The sequence below is a fragment of the Xylocopa sonorina genome, chromosome 5 (genome assembly GCF_050948175.1).
Source record: "Xylocopa sonorina isolate GNS202 chromosome 5, iyXylSono1_principal, whole genome shotgun sequence".
In the NCBI taxonomy this organism is placed as follows: domain Eukaryota; kingdom Metazoa; phylum Arthropoda; class Insecta; order Hymenoptera; family Apidae; genus Xylocopa; species Xylocopa sonorina.
The window spans coordinates 13,517,875-13,545,836 of record NC_135197.1 but is presented as its reverse complement, the minus strand read 5'-3'; the positions used below and the strand labels follow the sequence as shown (position 1 = coordinate 13,545,836).

The 27,962-nt window shown below is 34.5% G+C and overlaps 8 protein-coding genes across 20 annotated transcripts in view; 4 read left to right on the top strand and 4 right to left on the bottom strand.

Annotated features, from left to right (window-relative positions):
* The window catches only part of LOC143423365 (electroneutral sodium bicarbonate exchanger 1-like), a 284,457-nt gene that overhangs the window by 112,228 nt on the left and 144,267 nt on the right, over positions 1 to 27,962 (bottom strand). The window lies entirely within an intron of this gene.
* Positions 215 to 11,301, bottom strand: LOC143423372 (cell division cycle protein 23 homolog). Of its 2 annotated transcripts, XM_076894638.1 has the most exons (8): positions 10,985 to 11,301; positions 10,237 to 10,898; positions 9,994 to 10,173; positions 9,762 to 9,926; positions 9,439 to 9,685; positions 9,114 to 9,375; positions 8,892 to 9,015; positions 4,417 to 4,554 (listed from the first exon to the last, which is right to left on the bottom strand). In XM_076894638.1, the coding sequence occupies exons 1-7, from the start codon at positions 11,083 to 11,085 to the stop codon at positions 8,905 to 8,907; spliced, it is 1,728 nt and encodes a 575-aa protein (XP_076750753.1). In that variant the 5' UTR covers positions 11,086 to 11,301; the 3' UTR covers positions 4,417 to 4,554; positions 8,892 to 8,904. The 2 variants fall into 2 exon arrangements, with proteins under 2 accessions (XP_076750754.1, XP_076750753.1); XM_076894639.1 differs by lacking the exons at positions 8,892 to 9,015; positions 9,114 to 9,375; positions 9,439 to 9,685; ... (2 more) ...; positions 10,237 to 10,898; positions 10,985 to 11,301 and adding exons at positions 215 to 558; positions 624 to 1,051; positions 3,945 to 4,047; positions 4,743 to 5,161 and having other exon boundaries at positions 4,117 to 4,554.
* On the top strand, positions 6,170 to 8,722 carry LOC143423818 (uncharacterized). Its single transcript, XM_076895403.1, has 3 exons — positions 6,170 to 6,417; positions 6,980 to 8,206; positions 8,282 to 8,722. Exons 1-3 carry the CDS (start codon positions 6,355 to 6,357, stop codon positions 8,720 to 8,722), a joined length of 1,731 nt encoding a protein of 576 aa, XP_076751518.1. The 5' UTR covers positions 6,170 to 6,354.
* On the top strand, positions 11,396 to 12,975 carry Sergef (secretion regulating guanine nucleotide exchange factor). Of its 2 annotated transcripts, XM_076894642.1 has the most exons (5): positions 11,396 to 11,521; positions 11,611 to 12,163; positions 12,241 to 12,465; positions 12,537 to 12,689; positions 12,769 to 12,975. In XM_076894642.1, the coding sequence occupies exons 1-5, from the start codon at positions 11,492 to 11,494 to the stop codon at positions 12,933 to 12,935; spliced, it is 1,128 nt and encodes a 375-aa protein (XP_076750757.1). In that variant the 5' UTR covers positions 11,396 to 11,491; the 3' UTR covers positions 12,936 to 12,975. The 2 variants fall into 2 exon arrangements, with proteins under 2 accessions (XP_076750757.1, XP_076750758.1); XM_076894643.1 differs by lacking the exon at positions 12,537 to 12,689.
* Positions 12,627 to 16,219, bottom strand: LOC143423385 (heat shock factor-binding protein 1). Of its 3 annotated transcripts, XR_013101825.1 has the most exons (4): positions 15,875 to 16,219; positions 15,721 to 15,787; positions 15,381 to 15,562; positions 12,627 to 12,915 (listed from the first exon to the last, which is right to left on the bottom strand). XR_013101825.1 is itself a non-coding variant. In XM_076894663.1 (3 exons), exons 1-3 carry the CDS (start codon positions 15,980 to 15,982, stop codon positions 15,474 to 15,476), a joined length of 264 nt encoding a protein of 87 aa, XP_076750778.1. In that variant the 5' UTR covers positions 15,983 to 16,219; the 3' UTR covers positions 15,310 to 15,473. The 3 variants fall into 3 exon arrangements, 2 of the variants coding, with proteins under 2 accessions (XP_076750778.1, XP_076750779.1); XM_076894663.1 differs by lacking the exon at positions 12,627 to 12,915 and having other exon boundaries at positions 15,310 to 15,562; XM_076894664.1 differs by lacking the exon at positions 12,627 to 12,915 and having other exon boundaries at positions 15,310 to 15,562; positions 15,884 to 16,209.
* Positions 13,106 to 15,267, top strand: Fam92 (CBY1 interacting BAR domain containing protein Fam92). Of its 2 annotated transcripts, XM_076894654.1 has the most exons (8): positions 13,107 to 13,370; positions 13,438 to 13,539; positions 13,652 to 13,780; positions 13,856 to 14,036; positions 14,121 to 14,345; positions 14,508 to 14,540; positions 14,672 to 14,833; positions 14,920 to 15,265. In XM_076894654.1, the coding sequence occupies exons 1-8, from the start codon at positions 13,339 to 13,341 to the stop codon at positions 15,052 to 15,054; spliced, it is 999 nt and encodes a 332-aa protein (XP_076750769.1). In that variant the 5' UTR covers positions 13,107 to 13,338; the 3' UTR covers positions 15,055 to 15,265. The 2 variants fall into 2 exon arrangements, with proteins under 2 accessions (XP_076750771.1, XP_076750769.1); XM_076894656.1 differs by lacking the exon at positions 14,508 to 14,540 and having other exon boundaries at positions 13,106 to 13,370; positions 14,920 to 15,267.
* On the bottom strand, positions 16,400 to 18,575 carry LOC143423977 (endoplasmic reticulum-Golgi intermediate compartment protein 2). Of its 2 annotated transcripts, none has more exons than XM_076895706.1 (5): positions 18,489 to 18,575; positions 17,836 to 18,002; positions 17,132 to 17,755; positions 16,793 to 17,053; positions 16,400 to 16,722 (listed from the first exon to the last, which is right to left on the bottom strand). In XM_076895706.1, exons 2-5 carry the CDS (start codon positions 17,936 to 17,938, stop codon positions 16,532 to 16,534), a joined length of 1,179 nt encoding a protein of 392 aa, XP_076751821.1. In that variant the 5' UTR covers positions 17,939 to 18,002; positions 18,489 to 18,575; the 3' UTR covers positions 16,400 to 16,531. The 2 variants fall into 2 exon arrangements, with proteins under 2 accessions (XP_076751821.1, XP_076751820.1); XM_076895705.1 differs by lacking the exon at positions 18,489 to 18,575 and adding an exon at positions 18,089 to 18,224.
* On the top strand, positions 18,201 to 27,559 carry Nedd4 (E3 ubiquitin-protein ligase Nedd4). 7 transcript variants are annotated; one of them, XM_076895700.1, is made up of 16 exons: positions 18,684 to 18,832; positions 19,219 to 19,394; positions 20,927 to 21,127; positions 21,217 to 21,377; positions 21,722 to 21,899; positions 22,018 to 22,133; positions 22,224 to 22,347; positions 23,660 to 23,710; positions 23,792 to 24,068; positions 24,162 to 24,220; positions 24,333 to 24,398; positions 24,490 to 24,719; positions 24,799 to 24,920; positions 25,006 to 25,645; positions 25,780 to 25,912; positions 25,990 to 27,559. In XM_076895700.1, the coding sequence occupies exons 2-15, from the start codon at positions 19,242 to 19,244 to the stop codon at positions 25,880 to 25,882; spliced, it is 2,481 nt and encodes an 826-aa protein (XP_076751815.1). In that variant the 5' UTR covers positions 18,684 to 18,832; positions 19,219 to 19,241; the 3' UTR covers positions 25,883 to 25,912; positions 25,990 to 27,559. The 7 variants fall into 7 exon arrangements, with proteins under 7 accessions (XP_076751812.1, XP_076751813.1, XP_076751815.1 ...); XM_076895699.1 differs by having other exon boundaries at positions 25,780 to 25,922; XM_076895697.1 differs by lacking the exon at positions 18,684 to 18,832 and adding an exon at positions 18,201 to 18,339 and having other exon boundaries at positions 25,780 to 27,559.

Genomic DNA, 27,962 nt, shown 5'->3' with positions numbered 1-27,962 from the left:
ACGTACTACTACTCGATGATGGATGCGCGTTAAATATTTATTTTCCTGTACAAAAGTATAGCTAATACAACGATAAAAACACTGCACGTTGTGTGCAGCGCGATCCTGGCCATCCATAAGTCCGTAAAAGCGATATATACAACAAAAATATACATAAAAAAAAAAGAAAACAACACTATCATCGAATAGACTAATAAGTGTTTATAAAAATATACGAATTTTTTATTCGTTTACTTATTCCTTGGGAATAAGAATAATTTAATCAGGGGGATATGTACCTAGCAAGAACCTCTCTCCGTATTCCAGATTCAAGCAAACAAATTTCCAACGAGGTCGATATATTATTCAATCCTTGTCCGATTTTTGACCATCCCGATTGCTGTTCTGTTGAGAATTTTGTTTAATTATATTGACCAAAGTGTCCAGTCTGGTAGGACGCGCAATTTGCAGAACCATGTGCGCTTCCTCCAAAATTAAAAGCCCATTGTGTGCGTCGCTTGCCGAGAGATTGTGCGCTAATATTACGTGACGTCTCCAAGCCGCATGCGTAGGGAGAACCTGTAAAAATATTCAGGATCACTTCTCGCGCTATCGAATGCGCGTTACTCACGTTCTTCACGTACCTGTAAGCACCATTTGCAGTTTAGGGACGGGGAAATCGTGTGGACGGCTTTGATGTGCCTCCGACGGAAGCCCCAGCTTGTATACGCTCTGTCGCAGAACGGACACGGGAATGGTGGATACGCCGTGACACCCTTCAGAGGCTCTTCCGGAAACTCTGAATTGCCAGCGGTCCCGGCGTACGTGGGAAACCCGGACCGTAGAACTCTTGCGTCTCGTTCCATCAGAATGTTCGTCGATTCCTGTTGATCGTGCATCGGTTCCGAATACGAATGATTCGGCGAGGGGAGGCCGTCGTTGGACCGATAGCTATTCCAAGGTGGCGTTCGATCGAGACCAATTGGAAATTTCGCACGTATTTCCGACTCGGGCGAAGGAGTCGAGGTCTCTCTTGCGTCGGCAATTACGGTTACGTTCGGCTTCGATGTTCCTGCAAGTAATTCCGGTCGGCGACTTCAAATTTTCTTCGTTTAATTCGTGAAAATTACGTGCCTTCGTCATGGCGTTACACGTTATTCGAGGTGAACAGAACGAGTTGGAAAGTGGTTCGTGCTAGGAGCCTGTTGGTTCATCTGGGACTCTCTTTCTTCGGGAAATGGATAAACTTTGGAACTCAAGGAAACGTCCGATGTTCAATCTTCTTACAATTAAACAGTTTTCCTCCAGATTTGCCGCGAATTTCTCTGATGTGCTCGCCCGTACACGTGATACACGTGTACAGAAACATGGAATATCAGGAAATGACGAGACAATTAAAAATGTAAAATAGGTTTATTTGCAACCAGTCGTATCCGTGTGTGTATGCGCGTGTATGTGTGTGTATTTGTAGTGGAGAAGTGTTGCTATTTTTTTTTGTTTTTCTACAATCGTATAGATTTAAATAATAGTCAACTCGAAGCGTTTCGTACCTTCGCGAGATCAAACGGGAAACACGAACAGAGAAATGAACGCGAGAAACAAGTTTGTCCATTCGAGTCGAAATAAAGGATAGAATTTGTTCGCGTTAGGTCTCGTCGCGGCACTTTGAACACTTTAAATATTCTACAAGCATATCTTACGTTATTACTCCGGTCGCGCAAAGGCTGCGACGTGTCCGTCTTCTTTAAATGTACGTATCTATAGTTTGTCGATAGTGCAAAACGCGATTTATGTTCGCACGCGTATACCGGTAAACGTATATACAGCTAAGTACATACGTATCTATCTAGACGCGTGCACGGTGATGCGCGTGATCGTACGTCACCGCGGCATCGAGCATAAGAAAAACTTTGCGTGTTTCTACGACACAGCACGCTTAACATTAGTACGTATTATGTGGATCGTCTACGGCGAGAGTGCGTAGTTGCGTGAATATCATAAACGAACGATAAAAAGGAATGTTCCATTGCAGGAGACACGAGTGGTGAGATACGAGATACGAGGTTCAAGGAAGAAGAACATCAAGGAAATCGAATAGCGGAACGATCGATTTTCTTGAACCGTAAAAAAACGATAGTCTCCGTAGCACGCGTTGCACGCTGGTCGTCAACCAAAACGAAAGGCAACGGTAAAAAAATTGATTTCTCGCGCAACGAAATGCACGAACTGATTTAAAATTGCACGATCATTGCATCTCGTAAAAGCAAACGTGAAGCGTATAAGTAATTGGGACCGTGCCCAGAATGCTTTCCATTTTCCTATTCCCTCGACAAGAGTCGTTTTCTACTCTCTTCTCCGAGCATCCCCACCGGCTCCACCTACTCGCATTCCATTTTGAAAGGATAGGATACAGAAATTTCCGAGGCGATCCAAGACGATCCTATACGATCTTGAGAGATCGAAAAGAGCGATTACCGAGAGCGGTACCTCATTCCAGCCAGTGGAAACGTTTCCGTTTTACCCCTGACCTGAAACGCCCTAGTCATTGAGTGTAAACTGACCGCCTCTGGAATAGATACCTCTTCAAACCCCTATTGCTAGTATCGATTTTAGTTACACAATTTTTCCACGTCTCCTCCCACTCGACGCTATTTGGTGCAATACCACTAAAGTGCAACAGAACTTCTCTTATCAAATGTATTTTGTTACTATCGAACTGCTGTTTTCCCATCTTGCCGTTTACGTTACAGAGAATCCTCTCCTCCGGGGTAAAGAGGATCTTCATAAGGTCACAGGCCAAATGATCCATCGGTCGAGAGGATGCCCACGTTGAGATTATCTCTGGACTCGGCAGAAGATCGGCGTAAGGTAGTTGTTGATACGCGTATAGCAGCGGCTTCACGTCCGAGAATCCAGTTAGGCCGGATAACCCAGATAAACCGGAAATGTCTTCAACAGGGCTGTTCCCAGACCCTGCCACACACATCAGAGCACAGCCTGCTTTAGACACGGATCCCCCTAACGCGTGAATTTCAGAGCGTACCGGACAATCAAGCAAATTCGACGAGGATCGCGTTAATACCGCGTTGAACACGATTCCATTTGGTTTCACCATCACGCATGCACAGAGATTTTTTCTCTTTATGTCTACACGCGGAATAAAGTCTAGATCAAATTGCCGAATACTAGAAGCCAGGACTTCTCTAGGACTGATGAATAACGGAGCAATTGAATAATAAACGAACCCGTTCAATTATTTCTCTTTCCTCTCTTTCGCTTGGTTCACCTGTCTGACTACAATAAATATCTTTATACACACCGACTGCGCCTTGACCTCTAGTTTCTCCGATCGTACTTTATTTACACTTTACTACCTAGACGCGTCCCCATTTCCACTATGAGTTTGCTTGTACTGTCGGATGAAATGAAAAGAAATGAAAGAAATACGTGCTACACCAATATGGGTAAAGCAGAAGAGACCATCAAAGCTAACTCAATGATTTGAAAAAGCATCGAAAACAACTAGCAACCTAATTTCAATAATAATTCCAATCGCAAATATTATATACCATACGTATGTATATAGCCAGAATTAATACTAAATTTTTTTTCAACAAATCATAATTCAATAGTACACCCTAACACATACATTTTGCCACATTGACCACGATCAAACGATTTGTACCGACTTTAACCAATACATATGCAATGAAATTTTCTTAAGAGATACATTCACCTTTTTCCCTTATCGCATCAAATTTTAATGCATAGCGCACAATTTTTCACCAAACTTAAGACATAATGCGATACTAAAAAAGTATGCACATAAAAATGTAACACTTAAAATATATATGCGGAAAATGACAGAAAATAAATGTAACATATTCTATATAAATAACATGCCAATGTGCTCATGTTTACTATTACTGTTCATAAAGCGATATTATAATTTCCCATCCACTAACCTTGATTTCCGTCGATCTGCCCTGTGTCCAACCTCTCTGCTGGATCTTTATCCGTTGCAGACTGTTTCTCAGACTCTTCCAGTGCTGTTTCCAGTGGTTCTATCTGGAATCGATATTCAATTTACTATTGTATAAAAAGCATTAAATACCATTCATATAATTCATGACTAACCTTCATTTCCAAATGATGATATACTGGATTCTGCATATTCTTCTGCAACGGATGATCTCCTTCTTTTCCACCCTGTTCACTATTTGTAGAGTCATTTGTGCTTTCCGACTGTGACACTTTAGGCGTCAATGCTGTTTCTAATATAGAATTTTGATGTTTATTCAATTTTTGTTTCTTCCGAGGAGTCTCTTCTTTAGCAGTCGTCGTTCCTTCTTCAACTGCCTGTTCCAATTCTACTAATCTTTTATAAGATTCTTTAGCAAATATGTCTCCCCCGGAGAGTCCACGAATTTGTAAAGTCTCGGCAGCTTTTAGAAGTGCTGGCAAATTCTTTTGTTCAATATTTACTTCCCCTTTATATATAAATATAAGTAAGGCTTCCAATTCGCTAAAGTGAACATCTTGGAGTATTATAACTGGATGTTGACACGGATTTGTCTGTAACAGAATCGACAGAGGACGGAGATCAGAGAATAATATTTATTGATCGTAAACATTGATATAATTTACGTTGGAAATTATTTCATGAATTAGGGACGTTGACAAAGAATTTTACACGACAATGGAACAACTGTCAAAATGTCTAAGAGATCATAACAGCGGGAGAAACGATATACAAAATTAACCTGGAAAACTTTCTTGAAAAAAGGACTGCTTGCTGAGAGAATCACTTTGTGAGCTGTAAGACACTGTCCATCACTTGCTAATGTCACGTCTACTAAACCTTCCTCCTCCCAGAGACTTTCGAAACTCGTCGCGATGTTGTTCAAAAAACTGTTCCATTTTAGGCATATTTGATTTGACATCTCGTAGATAAGATACGACGATCCAGTAAGAATGCTATCACCGCGTCGTGAATCGCTCGATACTTTTGCGCGTCACCAACAATTACGATTTAACGACAAGAACAACGCTGACGACGACAAACAGAATAAGAACGACAACGACAACGTTGACAACGACAGCGACCGCGATATAACAGCAGTCGTGCCAGGCACGCACAAACATCCTTGGTGCTGGGTTGGGAGTACACTGTCAATATGGCCGGCATCTTCTGTTTATTACGCGGGCCATTCGAAATAATCGACACGTTACAAGCATCGCTTTTTATTATATATAAGTATTTGAAATAATCATATATACATAAAGAAAATAATTCTTAAACTTCCTTGATGAAATTCTTCTAATAAGTATTTCAAGTTTTTATTCTATGTACGCGTTACTGCAATATACATAATGTTTATCGAATTTCCATTTAAGAATCCAAAGACTAAAAAATTGGAAAGATGATTCACACGCGTAATGTAATAAAAAGTACGTGTTTACGGTCATGTGCATCAATAACACGGATTTACACAACTCTAATCGGTAGTCTTCATAGTATCGAACACAGGGAAAATCACTGCTAGAAATAGAATATCAGATACCTGAAACTACGGTCCCAAATAACAATCATTTGGGTTAATTTCGTAAAATTGACCTGTTCTGAAAATTTTTCATTATTGTCGAAGACTAGAAATCCGTGACCACGGTGAATAATTCCTTTGTGTTAAAAGATCGGGAACCTTTAAAGAAAGAATTAACTGCAATTGTCCAAAACAAACCCCATTATGCTCGATTCTGAGCTCTAAGCCTTCAAAAGGCTCGAGGAGGCCAGGTACTTAAGGGTGTAAACCAAGGAGGCCGACTGTAGGCTAATACTTCTTATTCCAGACGTCTTCATCGTTTTTACTTAACTCATTGTCTGCGTACATATAAATAACGAGCATCGTGTGTAACGGTAACAGTAGCTAATATAAAATATTTTATACATTGCAAATAATTGTTGCACTAAAAGCTGAACGAGTCTACTGAGTTTAATAAACCTGATGCAAGAAAAGGATGAAGCATCACTCAATGAAGTGCCTAATAATAAGAGGTAGGGCATTAAGGGGAACGAATTGACCTGAAAGCGTGGAAGTACAAACGTTACGGTCAAGAGTTGCCTGGAAGGGGTGATTCACCCCTACACCTTTCAAGCTTGGATACCAAATTTCTCCTGCTCCTACTGGCAGACTAGCCAATCAGGAGAGAGAATATCGGTGTTTCGCTTCCTTAAAAATACACGACGCTAATTTTCCACTTCATTTGCGATTGCTCAGGTGTACCGTACGCCAGCGATCTTCTACTAAGAATTCAAATTGATAGTTTTTCTACCGGTCGTGACGTAGTGATAGTAGGAATAAAGTGTCAGCAATCATGCCGAAAGAAAATAAAAATACAAGCAGAAAGAACAGACGTCAATGCTCTGAAGTCGATAACGTAAGTATATACTCTCAGCGATCGCTGAGTAGATGTGAAAAACGAGAGAAGGTAGTGAAAATTCGCGGTCGTGATATATCAGTAGTGCATATATTTATTCGTTGTTGCTCTAATGATGCGTATAAAAAAGTTGTTTAATTAAAATATCGTTTGAAATAGCACCATAGCAGTGTTTGATATATATTATTCTAGTGACGTCATACTACAGATAAACCAGTGCTAATTATGTCTTAAATTATCGAAATTTTAATAATATTTAAGTAATGATAAATATTCTTTTGATGCTCGCTTTTAACAAGATTATTCTTACGGAAAGTTCGAACGAAATTCACAAATTGTATTTCATCACACAGCAGGTTTTTAATATGTAGATATGTTCAAACGATTAACATTTTTTAGTTTTTGCACTCAGAGGAGTGACAGCCTCGATACTGGTCAAGTAAATCCTGCATAGTATACAGTCGCGTTATCGTAAAGTCGCATGCTTTATATAATAAAAAACTTAAGAGTTTTGTAGAATCGATAAATTATAAAATTAATCACAATTTTCATATTACAACAGGAAATTGCATCAGACACGCAAGACGTATCGAAATCTGTGTTTGGAAACAATCGCTACAGCCCATTAGTTCCTCGAGAAGCATCAAGGAGAGAGTCAAACGCAACGAAAAGCAAGATGTTCATGCCGTCGATCGAGGATTTACATTCAATGAGCGGTGGCATCATCGAGAATGGTATCAAATATATCATGTTTCCGTTGCATCTTTTGCGTTTTTGCATATTTGGGACAAGCTTCACGGAATCAGCTGATTCCAAGGCGAACACGGAAGCGGAACGCACGAAATCAAGAGACAAGAGTTACAAAGAAAGAACTGAGAAGGAGGAAAGAAGAAAAGAAGAGGAAAGTTTGAAAGAGGAGAAAGAGAACAACAATGAAGAATCAGAGGACGAAATGGTGACTGCCGAGGAAGATTCCGATTCTTCTGTCGAACAATGGAACAACGCGAGGGACACGATGCCAATGAACATGTCGGTAGACTTTGATAATACCGAAAAATCTATGTCACACGTGATCTTAGAAGAACCCATGGATATATCGATAGAGGAACACGGTTTCGACAAGTCGTACTCCGTGATAAACATATCTCAAGATAGCCAACAGTCTACTAATGTTCAAAGTAACGCAATCGAAAGTATATCTTCGAAAACATACGCAGACGAGGAATACAATAGTTCATCTGTAGATGAAGAAATCGCAAAAATCTTTCAGAAACAATGCACTTCTTCCGAGGATGAGTTTGTACCTTCTTCGCGCCCAAAGTCTCATTTGTTCCGAAAATACGAAAAAACGGAACAAAATGATTTCTTACACAATGGAGGAAAGAGCAACTATTTTGCGCATACACCGCGATCTAAAAAAGGATTCCAAGATGATGAAAAACAACGGAAGAAAACGTCGACTGAGTTTGTTGCTAGTAATAAAAGAAGAAAACTGTTTCAAGGGAACAAAAACGAGAGGCAGACAGTGCGCAAGAGTGAAAATAAAACGAAAGAAGAAAAACGCAGTGCACGACAGAATAGTTCGAGTAAAAATAAATTGAGTTCCTCAAGAACGCCAGTTAAAAGTAAAGACACGAAACGAAGAAATATCAAATATAAAGAAATGGCTACGCAAACGGATAGTGCATTTTCGGATGACGATGTTGAAATGATTTCAGCCGATACGAAGTCACCTGACAGATCATTTTGCAGCAAACATACTCGCAGGTCACAGCTTCATCACTTTCAGGTACACTTACAATCTTTCGGTTCAGTTTTACTGGCAATCGTTATATTAATTAGTTAATTTTCAATTCTTTTTCAGGACAAACAAATGGCACAGGAGTTGAATTATATAGCGGACAACGAAGACTCGACCGATGGATTTTTAAGAATTACGCATAAACGAATTTCATCATGCAGTACATCGTCTTCCTCAACGGACCTTGGTTTCGATGAACGTGCGTCCACAACCCCAGATACGGATATCGTAGTAGGACAATGGCGCACAAACTCACCTGATAGCACAAGCGCTCTCCGAGCACGCGTTCGTGCTCCACCTGGTTTCCCCGAAGTACCACAAAATCCACCACTAACATCTACCGATCCATACTTTTGCTTTGTGAAAACCACAGCGGTTGTACCACCAGCACCGTCACCTATGCGACATCTTTATTACGACTATCCTGAATTCATGGATCTACCTATTTACGTACAATCCTCACAAATTTTAAATAATATATTGAAAAATAACTATTACCGGTGATATTGTTATTAAAAAGAATTTATATTTGTGTATTTTTGTACTCGTACAAAGATCAATGTGTAATAAATAAATCTTGCCTATTAAAAAGAAATAGTATTCCTATTTCTCAATATTTATTAAAAATGTAAACAACGCGTATAAAGATATAACTTAAGTGACTAACAAATACCTTTCTTAGTATCTTAAGGTGTAGGCATAAATGACAAATTCATCGGCGACAATTGACTTCCTGGTGTAACGTCTGCCCTTTCTCCCTGTTCGATGACAGGATCCGTTTCATTCATATCTTCTACCTATAATTTGTGCAATATTAAAAGTTGGTTAATATTATTTAAATCACAATAAATATCACCTAATCTAACCTAACCCAACCAAAGTACAATATAATTACCACCATTGAATGTTCGAATTTTCCTCTCTTCTGAGCTATTGTCCTTAGCAATGCTTTAGCTTCCTCTTTCGTCTCGTCAAATTGCAAACACTTTTGAGCATAGTGATTAGCGTGATCTAATTGTTCCCGTTTTAAATGATACTGCGTTAAATATTTGTACGCGTGACTTAAATCAGTTCTATCCGCATTTCTAAACTCATCCATCACAAAATCCGTATAAGCTGCCGCTGCATGATCGTGTTCGCCTAATTTTTCATACAGCCTACGATATATTAGAACACACGTTTATAAATGTTACATCGCAAAAGTAAATTTTAATACATACGTGGCTAATTTTAACAATGCCATTCCTTCGATATCACCGACGTTACATGCTTTATAGTAACACTTCAACGCGTCTTGTATTTTGTCCTGTTTTTCATATGCTTCTCCTAGAGCCAATACCATTCTACTATCATGCGGTCTTAACAACTGAGCCTGTTTATAGTAGTAGAGTGCATAGAATGGCATTTTCAGAATTTCATATGTTTGACCCAAACCATACCATGCTCTATAGTCCCGTTTATTCACTTCTAAACAAATTAATTGAAATCAATTGAAATAAATTAATTCAGAATATATACTCGAAATAATATAAGAAATATGTACCGATAGCTTGTCTGTAGCTATGAATAGCACCATTGGTATTTTTCATTTCCATGAACTCATGACCAAGCAAAGTCCAGGCAGAAAGATACTGTGGATTTAATTTCAATGCTCTGTGAAAGTACATCACTGCTTTTTGATGATCCCCCCTTAAACTATAATAATTCCCTAAAAAATGCTATTCTAGTTAAACATCAAAATAATAAACCACATCTTTGAAATGCAATAGACTTACCTACTATACAACATGTTTCCAATCTATATTTATCTATTTCTGTTGCTCTATGAGCTAAGTATGCTAGTTCAACTTTCATTTCTTTCACATAGAGCAAATTAGAATACGTATCCATATTGTCTAAACAATACGGGTCTTCCTTAATTATCCTCTTGAATGTTTCTATTGCGTTATCAACATCTGTAATGGAAATACTATAATACACTGTAGTAATAAGAACATGCTTTTAAAAGGCTTATTTACCTCTCCTATAATGTACTGCAATTGCAGTTTGAGCAAGTACATAACCATTTCTTTCAAACCCCATTGATTGTAATTCACAATATAACGCTAAACCTTCATCTATTAACTGCAGCTCTAAATACATATGAGCCATAAAGAAATGCTTCATCCAATGACTAGGCAAACATAGACTTTCAAGCTTTTCCCTATCAGTGATTAAAGAAGCTAATTCTAACCAAGATCCCCAATGCATAGGCTGCTTATGGGTTGCCTCGACTAGTACATCCGTAGCCTCTCTGGTAAGTTGTAATTTTTTCAGTGTTACACCGAAAAGATAAAGGCCAAAACCATCTAGCTTATCTGCCAAGTGATCTTTTCTCAAATCGGCACACAATAATCTTAAGCTTTCGTTTTTTAACGGGTCCGGAGGCACTACTGTCATATCATCTATCTTTTTCTTCTCACCTGATAAGTAGCGAGAATATAAATGCAAAAATCGGACTTTTGGTGTTTTGCATTGCTCGGTGAAGTAAGCAGCCCTATCGTATTCTTTCAAATCGAAATATGTTTTTGCTAAAATATACGTATCTTCCTCTTCGCTCGCATCCGACATATACAAATCGGCAGTAATGTCGTGAACATCAAGTTTGACATCTTTCAAAGAATAACTCAATTCGGCTAGCCTACGATAAAGAAAATAACATTTTTATACTTTCAGCAATAGTGAAATACCGATTGTATAATAATTCATCGCTAAAATTGTGTCTACCATTTTGTAGTATGCAATAGACCACGTTGAGAACATTCGTTTATCGCGCGCAAAAGGTTAGTTTTAACCTCTTTAATGTCAAACTTATTAGATTCTTCCATAATGCATGTATTCCATCAATGCTTTATCCAAACTCCCAATAATTGAAACTGTTTAAATAATATTATTGCACATCTTAACAAAATTACCAATATTTGTATAAATTAAATTAATGAGCTCGATAAGAAAATAGTATAAATATCATACTTTACTGCCATCTACATCACACAACGAAAATATTAATCTTTAATTCTAAGTCTCTCTCTCTCGCTCTCTCTCTCTCTCTCTCTCTCTCTCTCTCTCTCTCTCTTTATTGCACACGTTTTCAAGTCTAGTACATATTTCAGTTCACGTGAGACCCAGTCCTGCAAGATGTTAAATACAAAAGTGTATAAATACGGTGTATTAAGGATTAAATATCAGTCGATAATAAATACTAGTATTTAATAAAAATAAAAGGTTACACTTATGACAATGTCCTATTATCTCATTTCATGGGTAACGCAATTAAAGTTATTCTATTATGTTCAAAATGGAAATCCTAAATTTGGGTGGGAATAATTTAAATTTATACCCCTTTTATATAGGGCGCCAATTCTCATGGTCAACTTGGCCAAGGAATTCGATCGGAGGAATGTATTTTACCCAACGAAGTTGACTTATCGAAATGTTCATTAGAGCCGCAAAAAATAAATAAAATTGTTGGCGGTGCTGGACATACGCTAATTTTAGATGATTACGGACACGTTTACTCTTGCGGTTGGAATAATAAAGGACAAACGGGGTTTCCCATGACGGAGGACATTCTTTCTTTCCGAAAATTAAATGGAAAGTTAAAAGAAAAGGTTGTCCTGGATATAGCCTGTGGCTGGGATTGTTCCGCAGCGTTGACAATAGACGGTACTTTATTTCTATGGGGCTCGAATTGTTTCGGTCAATTGGGTAAGGAACCAAACACCCTCCAATGGACGTGCGAACCCTTCGAAGTTGTAACCAATCGAAAATTCAAAAGGATTTCTATGGGCTTAAGACATACTGCTCTAATAACGGAGGATCATAAAATTTTAGTAGCAGGTACAGGTAGTAAAGGACAGTTAGGTCTAGGCTCCTCGACAAATGTTGCCCACACTTTCACGGAAGGTAAACGCATATGGAAGAATACATAAACAAGGTGTTTCTCATGCGAATCGAAATTAACGAACGATAATTTTATACAGTTACAACGCTTACGAATATAGAAGATGTTAGTTGTGGTCAACATCATACGATTGCGAAAGCTAATGATGGAGATCTTTATGTATTTGGTGACAATAAACACGGTCAATTAGGAGTAAATGTTGATGTAATTTCAAGAACATCAATACCAATAAAATTATCAAATCCTCAGTTTAAGTTACCGATTAAAATACATAGCGGTTGGTCCCACGTAATTGTAGTAAATGGTAATTCAATTTAATAGCCACTGTTCCGATAACATCGTATTATGTTAATACCATAATCATCTTATCGTTAGACAAACAAATTTTTTGCTGGGGTCGAAATACGTACGGGCAACTAGGTATAAGAGAAATTGGGAAGACATTTAATTGGAATGTTACACGAATCGAAAATCTATCAAAAGTTTATCAAGTGTCTGTCGGTTCAGAACACAATATTGCTTTAACCGGTATTTATATTAATAATAGTAATGAAAAGCATATTTCTCAAAGTGGTATATAAATACATTACCTTCCATTACATTACAGAGGATAACAAAATTTTATGTTGGGGTTGGAACGAACACGGAAACTGCGGAAATGGTGATAGAAAGGATGTTAAATTCCCAGAACAGCTTCTGCTCCCGTACGATTATACGGGAATTCTTGTTGGTAGTGGCGCAGGTCACTCATTTGCTGTAATAAAAAAATCTTAAACAATTTCCATATTTTATTAAGGAAACATATTCTTTTTTTGCATATCCTTCACACTCTTATCATTGTAGAAACCCTACACATAATCCTATGAAAATATATATGTACGTAACGAATGGTACAATAAACATACGTTTGTAAGACACATTTTTTGTATGTAAAATGAATATACTTTTCCATAAATACGTAAAAAATTGGTCACGTACAAAAGTTAGTTACATCGAAGAGAGTATAGTAAAAAATCGACCTCACTTGCGATCAGAATGCACCACCTGCCAACAGTAAAGTATAACTTGGATGTACACGTAGACGTAACGATAGTAGCGTGTGTTACTTTTATATGAAGATCGAGCGGTTTAAATTTAATAAAAAAAAAAAAAAAATCGCGAAACCACATACCACAATATGTTACGTTCAAGGTCCCAAAGCAGCATCGGGTACGTATTTTCATATTGTCATATTTATACTTCACATTTTGTTATAATTACCAACACTATTTATCAGGGAACAAGAGGCAAAGTTTGTTCAAGATCGAATATCGAACGTAGAGAAACATTTTGCGGAATTATGCACGTCATTTGCAGCATATATTAGAAAAGCGGCAAGGTTTGTACATAACAACCGCTGTTATTCCGTTCGTATACATTATATTGATTATTTCTTCTGCTTCTTAACACATTTTTGTGTGTGCGTGTAGATTTATTTAATATATCTTCAGATTACGCGATAAAGGAGACGAAATAGCAAAAGTTATTCAAACCTACGCCCAATCGGAAACTATAAATCGATCTCTTTCGAACGGATTGATAAATTTTTCCACCACTTTGTCAGTAATAGGCGATTACAGGTATGTATTCTTCTGTGGCAATTAGAAACAAATTTTAATGAAATTAATAAAAAATTTCCATTCAACCATTCTTAGAGACGCCAAAGTACAGAGATTTGATGCCAAAATAACTGCTCCTCTTTCTCAGTACGCAACGATCTGTAAACACGCTCGTGATGATGTAAAAAGTACATTTACAGCACGAGATAAAGAACTGACAAGAAAAAGACATTTGGACAGGCTCAGAGAGCGAAATCCTAGAAACAAACAAATGATTGTATCCTCTATTTAATCCGCTCGCCAAATTACATTGATTTTTGTTTTAAATATAACTATTTTGCGTCCTTAAGAATTAGTATAGTCTCAAGCAGAATCCGAGCTAATGAAAGCTTCCATTGAGGTTTCAAGAGTCGTAAAAGGTCTGGAAGAACAAATTGATTCGTTCGAAAAGAGGAAATTACACGATCTAAAAACTATACTTTTAGATTTTGTTGTTATTGAATTAAGTTTTCATGCAAAAGCTCTCGAATTATTAACGAAAGCTTACCAAGATATTGCTGATATCGATGAAGTTAAGGATTTAGAGGTAGGTCACGTTCTCGTAAAGACACTGATTCTTTTTGATATGAAAAGTGTACTAAGTATTTATATTTCTTCGCACATTATATCATATACACCCGTATTAAATTCGTATTAAATTTAATAATAATTCTCTTAAAAGTAGTACTATCTCGACATTTTGTCACAGGACTTTCGAACGATGAGAGGAAACATGAACGGGGTAAATTTCTGTTCAGCTAATTATTTAAAGTCTCTACTATATACCTTCTCACTTAAAAAAAAATCATAAAAATAAAAACTAAAATTTACTTCTATTACCGCAATTAGTGAAACTAATAATCTCAATTTCAGGAATTTCGCGAAGTAATGCATGTGCCCGATTCCGTTGCGAGATTAACTACTGTCGGACGAACTTCATTTAGACAGGCTTACTCTCTTACAAATCTGGCTAGCCGTTTTACATCTTCTCCCCTGGTTTCTCAAAAATTAAGTAATCGTACGACCGAATCTACGGTAGATCGATTATTTTTATCAATCGCTAACAATTGTACACGTACAATTACGTTACAAGCGCAATAAATATCTACATCTTTTTATAGGATTCGGCAAAGTCTAGCTTAAAAACGAACTCTTCAGAATCTGTACAAATTGAGGAATTCAGAGAGAGTTCGGAGGACACAGAATCTGAATCTGACGAGGAGAAACCCGTGAGAACGAGGCATAAGTCTATGTAATTCCAATTAATCTGCTTCCTTTAAAATGTTTTATACAATTCTAGATTGAATTAGAAAGTAACTCTGGACGAAAGGATATAACACAGTTTGTGTTTAAAACTGTACCATCGACACCTGCGTATCAAAAGTTTTTAACCGTGCCCATGATTATTAAACATAATTGGACTGATAGCATCTGAATGACAGTAAAATCTATTTTACACTTCTATTTAAGAAAAGAAACGAAACAACGTGTTTATTAAATTAGCTACCCTATTGCAAAAAATTCAATTTATTTTTTTAATAACCAAAAGTTCATATCAATAATGTATAAATATTGTTCTTACTCAATAATATTTGTCGATATCGAAAAAGATGTTTTCGTGTGTGTCTGTGAGAGCATGTTAAAGTTGTCTTCACCAATTCTGTAATAAATATAATCACTTGTCACCTCCTTCTACACCAGCTTGTGTCATTAGATCTGTAATATTTTTCTCTAAATCGTCTATTCTATTTCCCATTTCATCTAGTACTTTGCGTTAAGGATAGTATATTATTTATGAAAAAAACTATAGTAAGTATGATGTACATTTATATATATACGTATATAATTTCCTAAAATAAGCTCAATTTTTTATATCTATTGAGGTTATTTAAGGAAACGGATTTTAAATAATTAAAGGATATTTTTCCCAAGTATTTGGTCAGACATTGTTTGAAATTTGCCTTGCATGTTTTGTAGTAGCGTTTGTACCTAAAAGAAAACCGAAAAAATGTGAATTTAAACAGACAATTGAGTTGTCACGAGACATCAACAGAGAATGTCAACAATAAACTATACCGTACTCACGTATTCCGTCAATTCTTGCATATTTTTTGGTTCTGTACTATTACCCATTCCATAATTATCAGTATCCTCGCCTTTATGATCTTGTTTAATATCTGCCATATCTGTGCGATTTATCTTTAATTAATTGTTTCTGAAGGAAACGAATTTTGTTCTGTCAAACAGTTAGGTCGAACGCATGCGAAGATTTCGTGCCGACTAACACTTTTATTACGTGTAATAACACAAACTAGTAAGGCATCGACTTAACAAATGTAAATAAAACGTCATCTTTCGATCAAACTTTTACTGTGATCCTGAAATGCCCTACCTTTTTCGTACTTCTTTCTATCACATTCTAGTCAAATAAATCATTCTATTGGAGGAAATTAACAAGGGAGGGAGGTCGTCTTCCACTATTCTCGATTAAACATGTGACATGATGATTGCGCATTCGCGCGTTAAGCCGATACTTTTTTCAAATATAATTTCGAATTGTTTTTGATACAAGAAAAAGCATTAAGCTGAAAATATGCAGAATTGATAAATATAAAATTATTATTCATTTTATTGGTATGTACAAGACTATTATAAATGTATTGTTTATAGTCAGTTCTGCTTAAATATTCAATTGAATCAATACATAACACTTCGAATGTTAAATCATTACTTTTATTGCGGTTTAAACATAATATCCACGTTTTGTGGTGCTGAAACATCCAAAAGATTTATTATTCCTTGCATCTGATAATTTGTGTTGATTGGTGGAGTGGTATACTTTTGGTCACTTTTGTTTTCTTTGGTCGTTAAAAATTTGCAATATATAATATACCAAAAACTCTGAACAATACTTTTCACCAGTCCTATAAAATTTTCCATACGTCAGAAATATATTTGGCAAAATGTAAATTACTTAAAAAGATCAATATTTACCACTTGTAGTAAAAATGCCTCCAACTGTAGCACATAATTTCACTAAAAATTGACATATGGTATCGCGCTGTTGGGTCACTTTTATTTTAAGTGCGCTCATGTCATATTTAAAAAAAATTCCTGGATTTCCATGAGATCCTTTTTGATGATTGATTGGTCTTTGATGATCTTTGACGCTATACTGATAGGTTTTAGAAGTGCTTAGTAGAGTTTGTATATCCGTAGGAACTACTTCTACAAAATACTGATACAAAATCATATCTGAAACATATTTCTTTTTTAACGATTTACAAATAATTGTAATATTCTCCTTTGCATTTAAATATTATGCAAACTCACTGTTATCTGCAATTTTTTCATCCCCTTCTAAGGGGTGCACGATACCTGGACTAGGCCCGCCAAATGAAAACTTATTTATTCTATGAGTAAAATTGTAATCTCTGTCAGTCATAAACGCTGAAATGTGTATATGTCCCCGAGGTATGGACAATGATTTTCCAGCTGTGATGTGAAAATTTCCTGCAACCTTGTTAACATTTAAACTGCCATGTATGCGACATGCATTAGGTGCATAAATGGGTTGATGGGATCGCTTTGGCATTTCGCTATATAAAGTCACTTGATTAGATTTCCATAATAATTCATGTATCGCATGATATTCTTCTCTTAAATAGGAATTCATGTGTTTTAAAGCTTCAAAGTGGGATCGTTGTTCTTTTGTCAATTCCCACCATGTGTCTTCTTGCTCTAATGTATCTTGTCCAATCATGTTTTGATTTGTTGAGTCAAAAACGTCTGCACCAATGCGACCGCATGGCATAGCAACAGTTATATCAATATTTATTTTCAATTTCTCATCAATATCTGTGTCTGGTTCAAATTTAAATTGCAATCTGCTATCAAGATAATAACTTGTTTCTGCTATTATCAGATATGCGATGGTACAGATTGTAAATATTGAAACTGCGAGTGAAAATAATGCGTTATAATTAAAGTATAATTAAGAACTGAGGGCATCAACATTTATAAGAAACAAAACTTACATGTTCCCCCCACTGCAGTTTTGTCAACATATGGTTCAGGAACTTTAGGAAAGCCATCCAATTCTTTGACAGTTTTCATATTAACATGCCGTCTTCTTAACATTTTAACAATTCTTGTAATTCAGATACGACAAAGGTGTATTAATATTTATTCATTACCTGCTAACCTATATCATATTTAATAATATAATTTAAGGATACACGTGTACGTTAATTTTAATGTTATATTAGTATATCTGTCAATTATCATTACTTTAATATTATATTGACCCTTAATAGCATGTACATATTTACAAAATACAAGCACACGTCTGTATTATAAAGTATTTCGAACGTGTTCTATATCCAATGTATCAAATGTTTACATGTAACAAACGGAAACTTTTGTATAAGCTTTAAACACATTTTTGTATTTTGCATTTAAGGATTTCGAATTCTTCGGAAACAGGTGGAGATTGGCATGGTATTTAACACCAAAGGCGCCACTGTATCTACAAAAGGAATGTAAGTTAAAATTGGGATTACTAAAATGAAATCCTTCAATGCCACGGAAAATGTACCAACTTTATTACAATATTAAGTAACAAACAATTGCATATGAAACATTAGTACGCATATCTTATAGACGCAGTTACAAGCGTATTTTTGATTACCTTCCAAACTATTTGTTTGAATCACAATTGGTGGAATAAAAAAATGTCTGTACATACTTTCAGTGTATTGGTTAATTCCATTGTGAAACACGTATGTGTTATCATCTCGATGATTTAAAGCGTTCCTTATCTTAAACGGTTTTAACATATAACGTTCACGTCGGAAATAAGTGATTTTGCAGTTATGGGTAACAACGTATTATATTCATTGCGTTGAAAGTTTAGACGTAAATAAATTAATGGTGAATTATGTGCATATATTAAAAATACTTATTAGAAAGTGTTAATCTTTAATATTATAAGTGCAAAGTATTACATCTGCATATTGTTTTGCACATGTTTTGGTAATAATTATACCTACTTGTACAATTTATTATCAGCATAAATTAATGCGCACATTAAATGTATAAACAACGTTCAACATTTCTGTTACAAATGCTTAGTATAGCGTATTAGTTTACACTGTACGTTTTAATTAAAATTTTCATACATATAATAAAGAAGAGCAGAATATGTATTCGCTTCAATTTTATTGGGACAGTTTATTTCGTATTAGAATATCTTAAAAGCGTAGAAGCACTTCAAAGTATTACAGTGTGTAACTTGTGCATAAAGAGTTCTGAGAAAGAAAGTTACTTTAACTTGTCTTAACCATCATTAGACACACAGTTGTTTTTTATTTTAAACACATAACAATTGTACAAAGTAATCATTGTGTTAATGTGCAAAGTATTCAGAGCTTAAGAACGCAAGATGCCAGGTACTTTGACCTATCCAATATATGCTGGTGTTGAGTCATCTCCTCAAAGATCTCGTGCATACACTTGGAATACTCAACATCGTTCTGGATCTCGGTTATTGCAAGTTAATACAAGACCAGGACGACTTTCGTTGCAAGAGCCTCCAGTATGTAAATGATCATATGTACTTCTATACATTGAAATTACATGCATCATCTTGGAAAACGAATTCAAAGAAACTATCTATTCTTATCATTATCTTATGATTACAAATTGAAAAGTCATATGAAAAAAATAACTTATCTTATACTTTGTTTTAACCCTCTTATCATAGTAAGCATAAGATCTTTTTGATATTAAAAAAAAACTTTGATCATTGAGAAACCATCAAAGAAAACTGTCCATTGTAAGACATGCGAATCACTTCCTACGCGATCGAACGTTAAAATGAGTAATTATAACGTAAAAGAGTAATTAAGGTTAAAAATGAAATTTTTACAATGTCGATAATGATATCGTTCAATTTGTTAAAGCTGTAACGAAGGGAAGGATGTTGTATTTATGAAACTTCGGAGGAATGCTCGCAGGCGCACTAGAAATTGTTCGTTTCGAGAATATTTGGAGTTGTTGTCGGTATTTCTTTTTGAAAGCTGTACTCCTTTTGACGCTGGTACAGTTAGAGAGAACACGTTAAATGTTCAATGAGTTTTTGCAAACAGCGATACATTTTTCTCGTTCTTAACCAAGGCGTTAAACTATTAGTGATATTTGAATATTTAAAAGGAAGTTAGCCATCTTTAAGCGCGAGTATGTCATATCCGTTTCGTTCATGCAATAGTGACGCAGAGGGGTTAAGACAAAATAGGTTTCTTGATGGCACATAAGAAACTGTGAACCTCGTTAAATTGTAAGAACGGCAATCGACGATTAGAAATAAATCGATTACACGTAACGTTAATGGCAGAGGAACATGTTTATGGATATAATCCGACGAACGGAGCCGACGGAGAATCCGTACGTAACTATTTTGACAGTTTGACAAGTACAGGTTGGATTTTTGATTGATAGACTTCAGAAAGGGTGTTACTTCCAGAAAGTTGTTGATTTTGTCATTAGCGATATTGTTGTGTTAATTATGAAATTTTCATACAAACGATAATCATAACACGAATTATACGCGTATAGATATATATTTAATAAAAACCATTAATAATATCATTAATATTCAGTTTTTTAATATTTATATTACATATCTATATACATATCTATATACATATATATATAGAAAATTTGAAAAAGATTATTTCTTTAAGCAATCTATGTACATCTTTATACGTTATATTTTGCATGCATTTCAATATAATATTCAGAAGAGAAACTATATTACAATATAATAATTGGATATAAATTTAATGTGTTTGCATCTAGAAAATATATAAAAATTAACGGCAAAATAAATTCTTGTTATAACTACAGCTACAAACAAGTTAAATGCTTAGTTAAATAGCTAATAACTTACATAACAAGCTTATGTACTTAGAATTATTATTTTATTATTGTATCTGTCTATGCAGACAGAGATATTAACTTTTAAAAGATGATCTGATCATAATGGTATATTATTTTCCTATGTATGTATATGTTTTAATCATAATTTTTGAGAAGTAACTGTTTTGCCTTTTTCTATATATTATATAGAGAGATGAGGCTACGAGCAAGTTAAGATTAAAAGTGGTCGCTGGGCACCAATTAGCAAAGAAAGACATCTTTGGTGCAAGCGATCCATATGTGCGTGTTGACTTAAATACTATCAATGGCGATCAGACAATAGATTCTGCACTTACAAAAACTAAAAAAAAGACTTTGAATCCTGTCTGGGAAGAAGAATTTATATTTAAAGTAAGTTTTCATATGCTGTGATATTACATTAGAGTAAATAAAAAGTATACTTCTATATATATATATATATATATATTTTTTATTATTAGGTTAAACCTGTTGATCATAAATTGGTGCTACAAGTTTTTGATGAAAATAGATTGACAAGGGATGATTTTCTTGGAATGGTAGAATTAAAATTAATTAATCTACCTAAGGAACAAGAAGGTCGTACACTTCCTACTAGGCGTTATTTTCTTCGACCACGTAGGTAAGTACTTTTATAACGTATGCTTAAAGTTGAGTATTTTTATGTATTTTAAATGTTTAATCTGTTTAGCTTCCTCTTTAAAGCTACAGATATGAATTGTTATAATAATATTATATGATATTATTTAACATGGGTATAATAAGAATGAATTAAAATTATGAATCATTTTTGTTTGTTAATTTTTATTTTCTTTACTTCTATATATTATTTTGAATTAGTTTCCCATTTGGTCAAATTTATTGGCTGCACATCACTAGTTTCGATATTTCATTCATTAAAATTTGTTCCTTTTCGCATTTTTTGTTCGTAAATGCAATATGAATAATTTATGAGGATATGGCTAGTAATCATTCCAGTCAGCGTTCAAGAGTAAAGGGTACTTTGGAAATATATCATGCATATATTTCGGACACAACAACTGTAGACAATGACAATGGAGATACTGCATCCGACTCAGGAGGGTGGGAAATGGTGCAACCAGTAAATAACAGTCCTGTGGAACAGGCTGCAGATGTATGCACAGTTACGTTTATATACCAGAATTATGTTTGAGTTACTTTGAGTTAAAAGTTTTATACACTGTACTTCTTTATACTAAACGATATTTAATAATTGAATATTTTATTTCGTATTCTTTAAGGTAATGCTTAACAGACCACTACCACCAGGATGGGAAGAGAGACAAGATGCAAATGGTAGAACATATTATGTCAATCATATAGCAAGATTTACGCAATGGGAACGTCCAACAGAATCGTAAGTAACAGTTATCGTGTATTTGTTTCATTGTATACATTCAATTTTGAATACAACCAATGATTTTAAAACGTTGAAATTTATTTCCAGTACAACTTCAGCTAGTGGGAATACGACAATTGAACGAAATTTCAATACAGCAGCAACTGAATTTCAACGACGTTTCCACATTAGTGCGGATGAGGAAAATAGGCACAGAAGTTCGATTAATCAGGTACTATATTGACGATTATTTCCATTTATATGGTTTATATAAATATGAAAATAACATGAAACGAATACTTATTAAATAGCTAGTTTGCACTTTCATTATTTCAAGAATTTGTATCGTGGTAGAATATGGTGATTTACATTTTTTATTCATAGATTTATAGTTCATGTAGATTAAACGTGTGTAAGAAATTACACGCCCACACACACGCACAAAACATATGATTTACGTAATTGGTATGTTAATTACGTTGATAATTATATGATCCAAATTTTGAAATATTTTTGAATGACAATATGAACAAAAATATATTCCCTTTTTTAATGTAGGAATAGCATAAGATTAAAGGCTAAATATTTTTTCGGCTTTTTATGTTAATTAATTTACCATAACAAATTAACAAATACTCACAGCTAGAAATCCCTTTAGCGGTTGCTTAACATTTACATTGTGTTACAATATAATATGCTTTATACATAATTATTAACGTGTTACAATGTATGAACAAAGGACATGATCGTAATTTATTATTCCACTAACTGATATGATCCGATATGCATGAATGATTGAAAAAGGGAGATATGAACGTGAATGCCTAAACAAGTATGATAACCTTCTAACAATATAATAATTAGCATGCAGTATGTAGCAATTTTGTGCATGTGTGTGTAAGGATGGTGAAGTTCTCCGCGAGGAAGGTGAAGATTCAGATGCGAGAGATTATGAGAATGAGAATCATAGGGGAGGGGGTAGTGGGGATACTTCAACAGACTCTGGACATTCGGTTGATCAACGTGGATACCATAGTGAATATGAGGTACTCATCCATAAACATGATTACTTTCAATTGTATATAATGCTTTTGTTTATGTGTCTGTTTATATTAAAAAAGTAATAGCTTAAACATTGTAAGAAGAAAATATATTTATATTGTATCGTACATTGCTGTTTATATCACTTTGTATAGCAATATGTACAATTTAAGAATGATTTATGTATTATAAAACTTCACCATGCGGTTATGTTATAAGTCAATTGTTTTTCCAACAAGTATGCTTCATTATGCTTTCACCACACATTTAATTAACATATTTTTGTGACGATTTCTGTTATATCGCATGATTTTTATTAATTTTAAAACGACTGAGATTAAATTATGGCACTAAACTTGCAATATATTTGGGAAACGTTAAAACTATATAAATTTCCTTGTTGCACGATAACTGTTACCGTTGTAACAGCGTATTTGTTATGTACATTTTAACACGTGCAAAATTATATTTAAAATACAAATATACTAACGTTATATTTGCAGAGTGATGACAATGTAGATAGCCCAGCCGGCTCTAGACGATCATCCGAACAAGTACGTACACTATTTTATGGTGCACGTCGATGATGTAAGGATTTTTTATTTCAAACGGTATTGTTTTGCTTTGACATCCAGATTGAGAGCCCAAGAGCGGCGGTACCGGCACCAAGTGACGAGGGGTTGCCACCTGGGTGGGGAATGCAAATAGCTCCGAATGGTAGAGTATTTTTTATTGATCATACTGCAAGGACAACAACATGGATCGATCCTCGAACAGGGCGTCCAAGTTCGATACCAAATCATATTGCTCCTTCTACTACACCAAGAAGTGATTTAGACCAACTTGGTCCTCTTCCTGAAGGTTGGGAAGAAAGAGTTCACACGGATGGCCGGATATTTTTCATTGATCATAGTAAGATTTACGTATTGGGTAGAACTTAAAGTCGATGAATTTCGTTATTTTATGTATGAACTGTGCGACACTTTTTTGTTTTTCCTTCGGCAGATACAAGGACAACGCAATGGGAGGATCCACGTATGTCCAATCCTCAAATTGCTGGACCGGTATATATACAACACTCTTTAATAAAAAATATCAATATTTCTTTACATAATTATGTCGTTTAAGGCATAAATTTAATTTCACTTTTCACTAGTTAATTTGACCGTTTTACAGGCTGTACCGTATTCACGAGATTACAAACGTAAATACGAGTATCTTAAATCTCAGTTAAGGAAGCCTGTAAGTACGCGATAATGAAGAAGTAATTTACATAAAATTCGTTTGTTTCGCCTTTTTTGCTCATCCTACTATCTTATCGTTTTCTTTTTAGAACAATGTTCCTAATAAATTTGAAATAAAAGTTAGCCGGAATAACATTCTAGAAGATTCGTATCGCATAATTAGTTCGGTCAATAGAGTAGAAATATTGAAGACAAAATTATGGGTAGAATTTGAGGGCGAGGTTGGTCTAGATTACGGTGGTCTTGCTCGAGAATGGTTTTTCCTACTTTCTAAAGAAATGTTTAACCCATACTATGGATTGTTTGAATATTCTGCTACGTAAGTATATATACATATGTATAAATTGTTAGCATACTTTATGAAATGTACAAAGTAATAATTATTGAAATGTTTTTAGGGATAACTACACTTTGCAAATTAATCCTTTTTCGGGAGTATGTAACGAAGAACATTTAAATTACTTTAAATTTATTGGCCGTATAGCTGGTATGGCCGTTTACCACGGAAAACTGTTAGACGGTATGTATTATGCGGAGAATTGTATCGAAGGTATTAAATGTTTCGTACAGGGGAGGTATAAACAAAACTTGCACTTTTCTTCCAGCATTCTTTATACGTCCATTTTATAAAATGATGTTGGGTAAATCAATCGATTTGAAGGATATGGAAAGCGTCGATTCCGAATATTACAATTCGTTATTGTGGATCAAGGAAAATGATCCTAGTGAATTGGAACTTACATTTTGTGTCGATGAAGAAAGTTTTGGTCATACATCCCAAAGAGAACTTAAACCAGATGGTGCTAATATACCATTAACCGACGAGAACAAGGATGAATACATAGCTTTAGTCATACAGTGGCGCTTTGTATCGAGAGTTCAAGAACAAATGAATGCATTTTTAGAAGGATTTAATGCTCTTATACCGCCAACATTAGTGAAAATATTTGACGAACACGAATTAGAATTGCTAATGTGTGGTATCCAACATATTGACGTGAGAGACTGGAAACAGAATACATTGTATAAAGGAGATTATCACGCTAATCATATCGTTGTTCAGTGGTTTTGGCGGGTTGTGCTTTCGTTTAGTAACGAAATGAGATCTAGGCTTTTACAGTTTGTTACTGGCACATCACGGGTACCGATGAACGGGTTTAAAGAACTTTACGGTAGCAATGGACCACAGTTATTCACAATTGAAAAATGGGGTACACCGGAAAATTATCCAAGAGCCCATACTTGGTAAGTACGCAGTAACAAATACATTTGAAATTTGTGCAAGCTTTTTTTAACTACTCGAAGCCTGAAAATTTGAACAACTTTCGCTGTTCAAGAACGCTATAATTATATCTGACAGTCAACCGTTCCCTTTCCAGTTTTAATCGTATCGATTTACCACCATACGAAAGTTATCAACAACTTAGGGAGAAGTTGATAAAAGCGATTGAAGGTTCTCAAGGTTTTGCTGGAGTGGACTAGCACGAAATACCCCTTTTCATGATGATATCTGTAATATAATGTACATATATACATACATATAGATACACAACCATGTACACTGTCTAACATGATTAACTATTTAACAGGATAAACATTTTTCTGCACTCTGAAGACTTAGGTGTCTTTTGACTGCTAGTTACGACATTGAGACAAATCAGTGAAAAGTACGTTTAGATATTACTTAATAGTTATCAACAATCCAAACAAAATTTTATGCATGATGCACTTTTAAAAATTATAAGCTATATTTAACAGAAGGGAAAAAAGAAGTTGATAATAATCTCAAACGCTGTTTTAGCCTATCGATCAATTGCAATTTATTAACTTGTTCACTTCTAAATGTAATCCCATATTTTGACGATTATACTTTAAATTGTTCCTTGTGAAAATTTTGTTCGCCACTATAAAGAATATTAATCTGATATTAATTGTAAATAACTTTAAAATAAGAGATAAGAATTTATGTATTAATTACTTGTCCCAATTTGTTGCTAAAATGCCTTGTTACCGATGAAATTTATAAGTAATACGAGAGAGAAGTTTTTAAAGATTTTAAAATGTCAAACTATACATAAATATATAAGTCACACGAAAGAAGCTATAAATTATGCAGTAATTGTCACGGTTTCCAGATATGCTGAATTTTAGTTAGATATTCAAGTTATTTCGCATACGATGACGATATTAAAATTTGTGATGTATCGTAGTTCTGTATGAATTCAAAATTTTGTTGTTGTTGTTATTGTTGTTGTTGTTTTATGAGAAAATTATTTTCTATAATTATTTTTGTTGACAATTATAGTTTGAAAATTTTATGTGAAATTAAATCAGATTTTTTTCAGAATTATACCAGCTTATATTCGTTTTTTTTCATCAAAGGGCCGTTCCATCTGTATGACTCACACGCGCATAGCTAGAAATTCTCTTCTGTACACCTTCTATTGTAGTAACGATAATTAGGAAATACTCTATTTTTTTCTTATTAAAGGCATAAGTCATACGAATGTACGAACGGAACAAAAATTTTTTAGCGACAAATTGTACTATTAGAAGATGTAGCAAGAAGAATTACAGATATTGTGAAATAAGTAATTTGTTTTATTTTCGATCGTTTCTCATATATTTATTGCAAAGAGATTATTTAATTTAACACGCGCGTAATCGAAAATAAAAACTATTTTGCTAAACAGACGTATCTGTTACATGATTTATTTGTATAATAAATCAAAAATTTTCCATAAGTAACACCATTCTTCTTGTGTATGTTCTTCTAAGAACCGAAGGTGAAAAGCGTGCTATACTTAGCTCACCGTGTACATAGCGTTAAATAAGATGAAACAAAATAGATGTGAATTTGCTTGAGCACTAAAATTTATTTGTACATTTTGACAATATACGAAAAAATGAGCATAGCGGATTACTTTTATAAAAAGTGACTTACAGTGCACGACGATAATTAATCGAGGATACCGTGATTAAAGTAACATACTTGTAAATGCCTATTTTGTACAGTAATAGCTATTTCGAAAAAGTAACAAGCATTCTAAAAAGATATTTAGCATTTAAAGCTAACGAAACATTCCATCCTATTTGTACAGCTTATTTTACTGTAAACAGATACGTCCCATTAGATAATAAATATTATTATTACAACAGTAATATGTATGGCCTTAAATTCTGATTACTTTCGATGTTGCGTACTCTCCATATACTTCTGTAATGGAATATTTATTTTCCCGAAAATGTTTGTTCAGAATAGAAGCATAAATGTAAAAGCGATATACGTTTAAAGGAGCAACATTACTTGGAAATCGTGTAGTATTATTGGTTTTAAAATTTGATCGTGGAATAATAGATACCGCGAGACACCTAGATTTTACAAGACATTTACTTAATCGTTTATGTTATTATTTACAGTAGAGGTGGTATATTACACTAAACGATAATATTCAAGTTTTATTTATTATTCCTATTGAGATATTATAATTTCATAAAAAAGAAGTGACTTAATCCTTTAGAAGATATTTAACGTCGTATGTAGACAAAATAACAACTTATG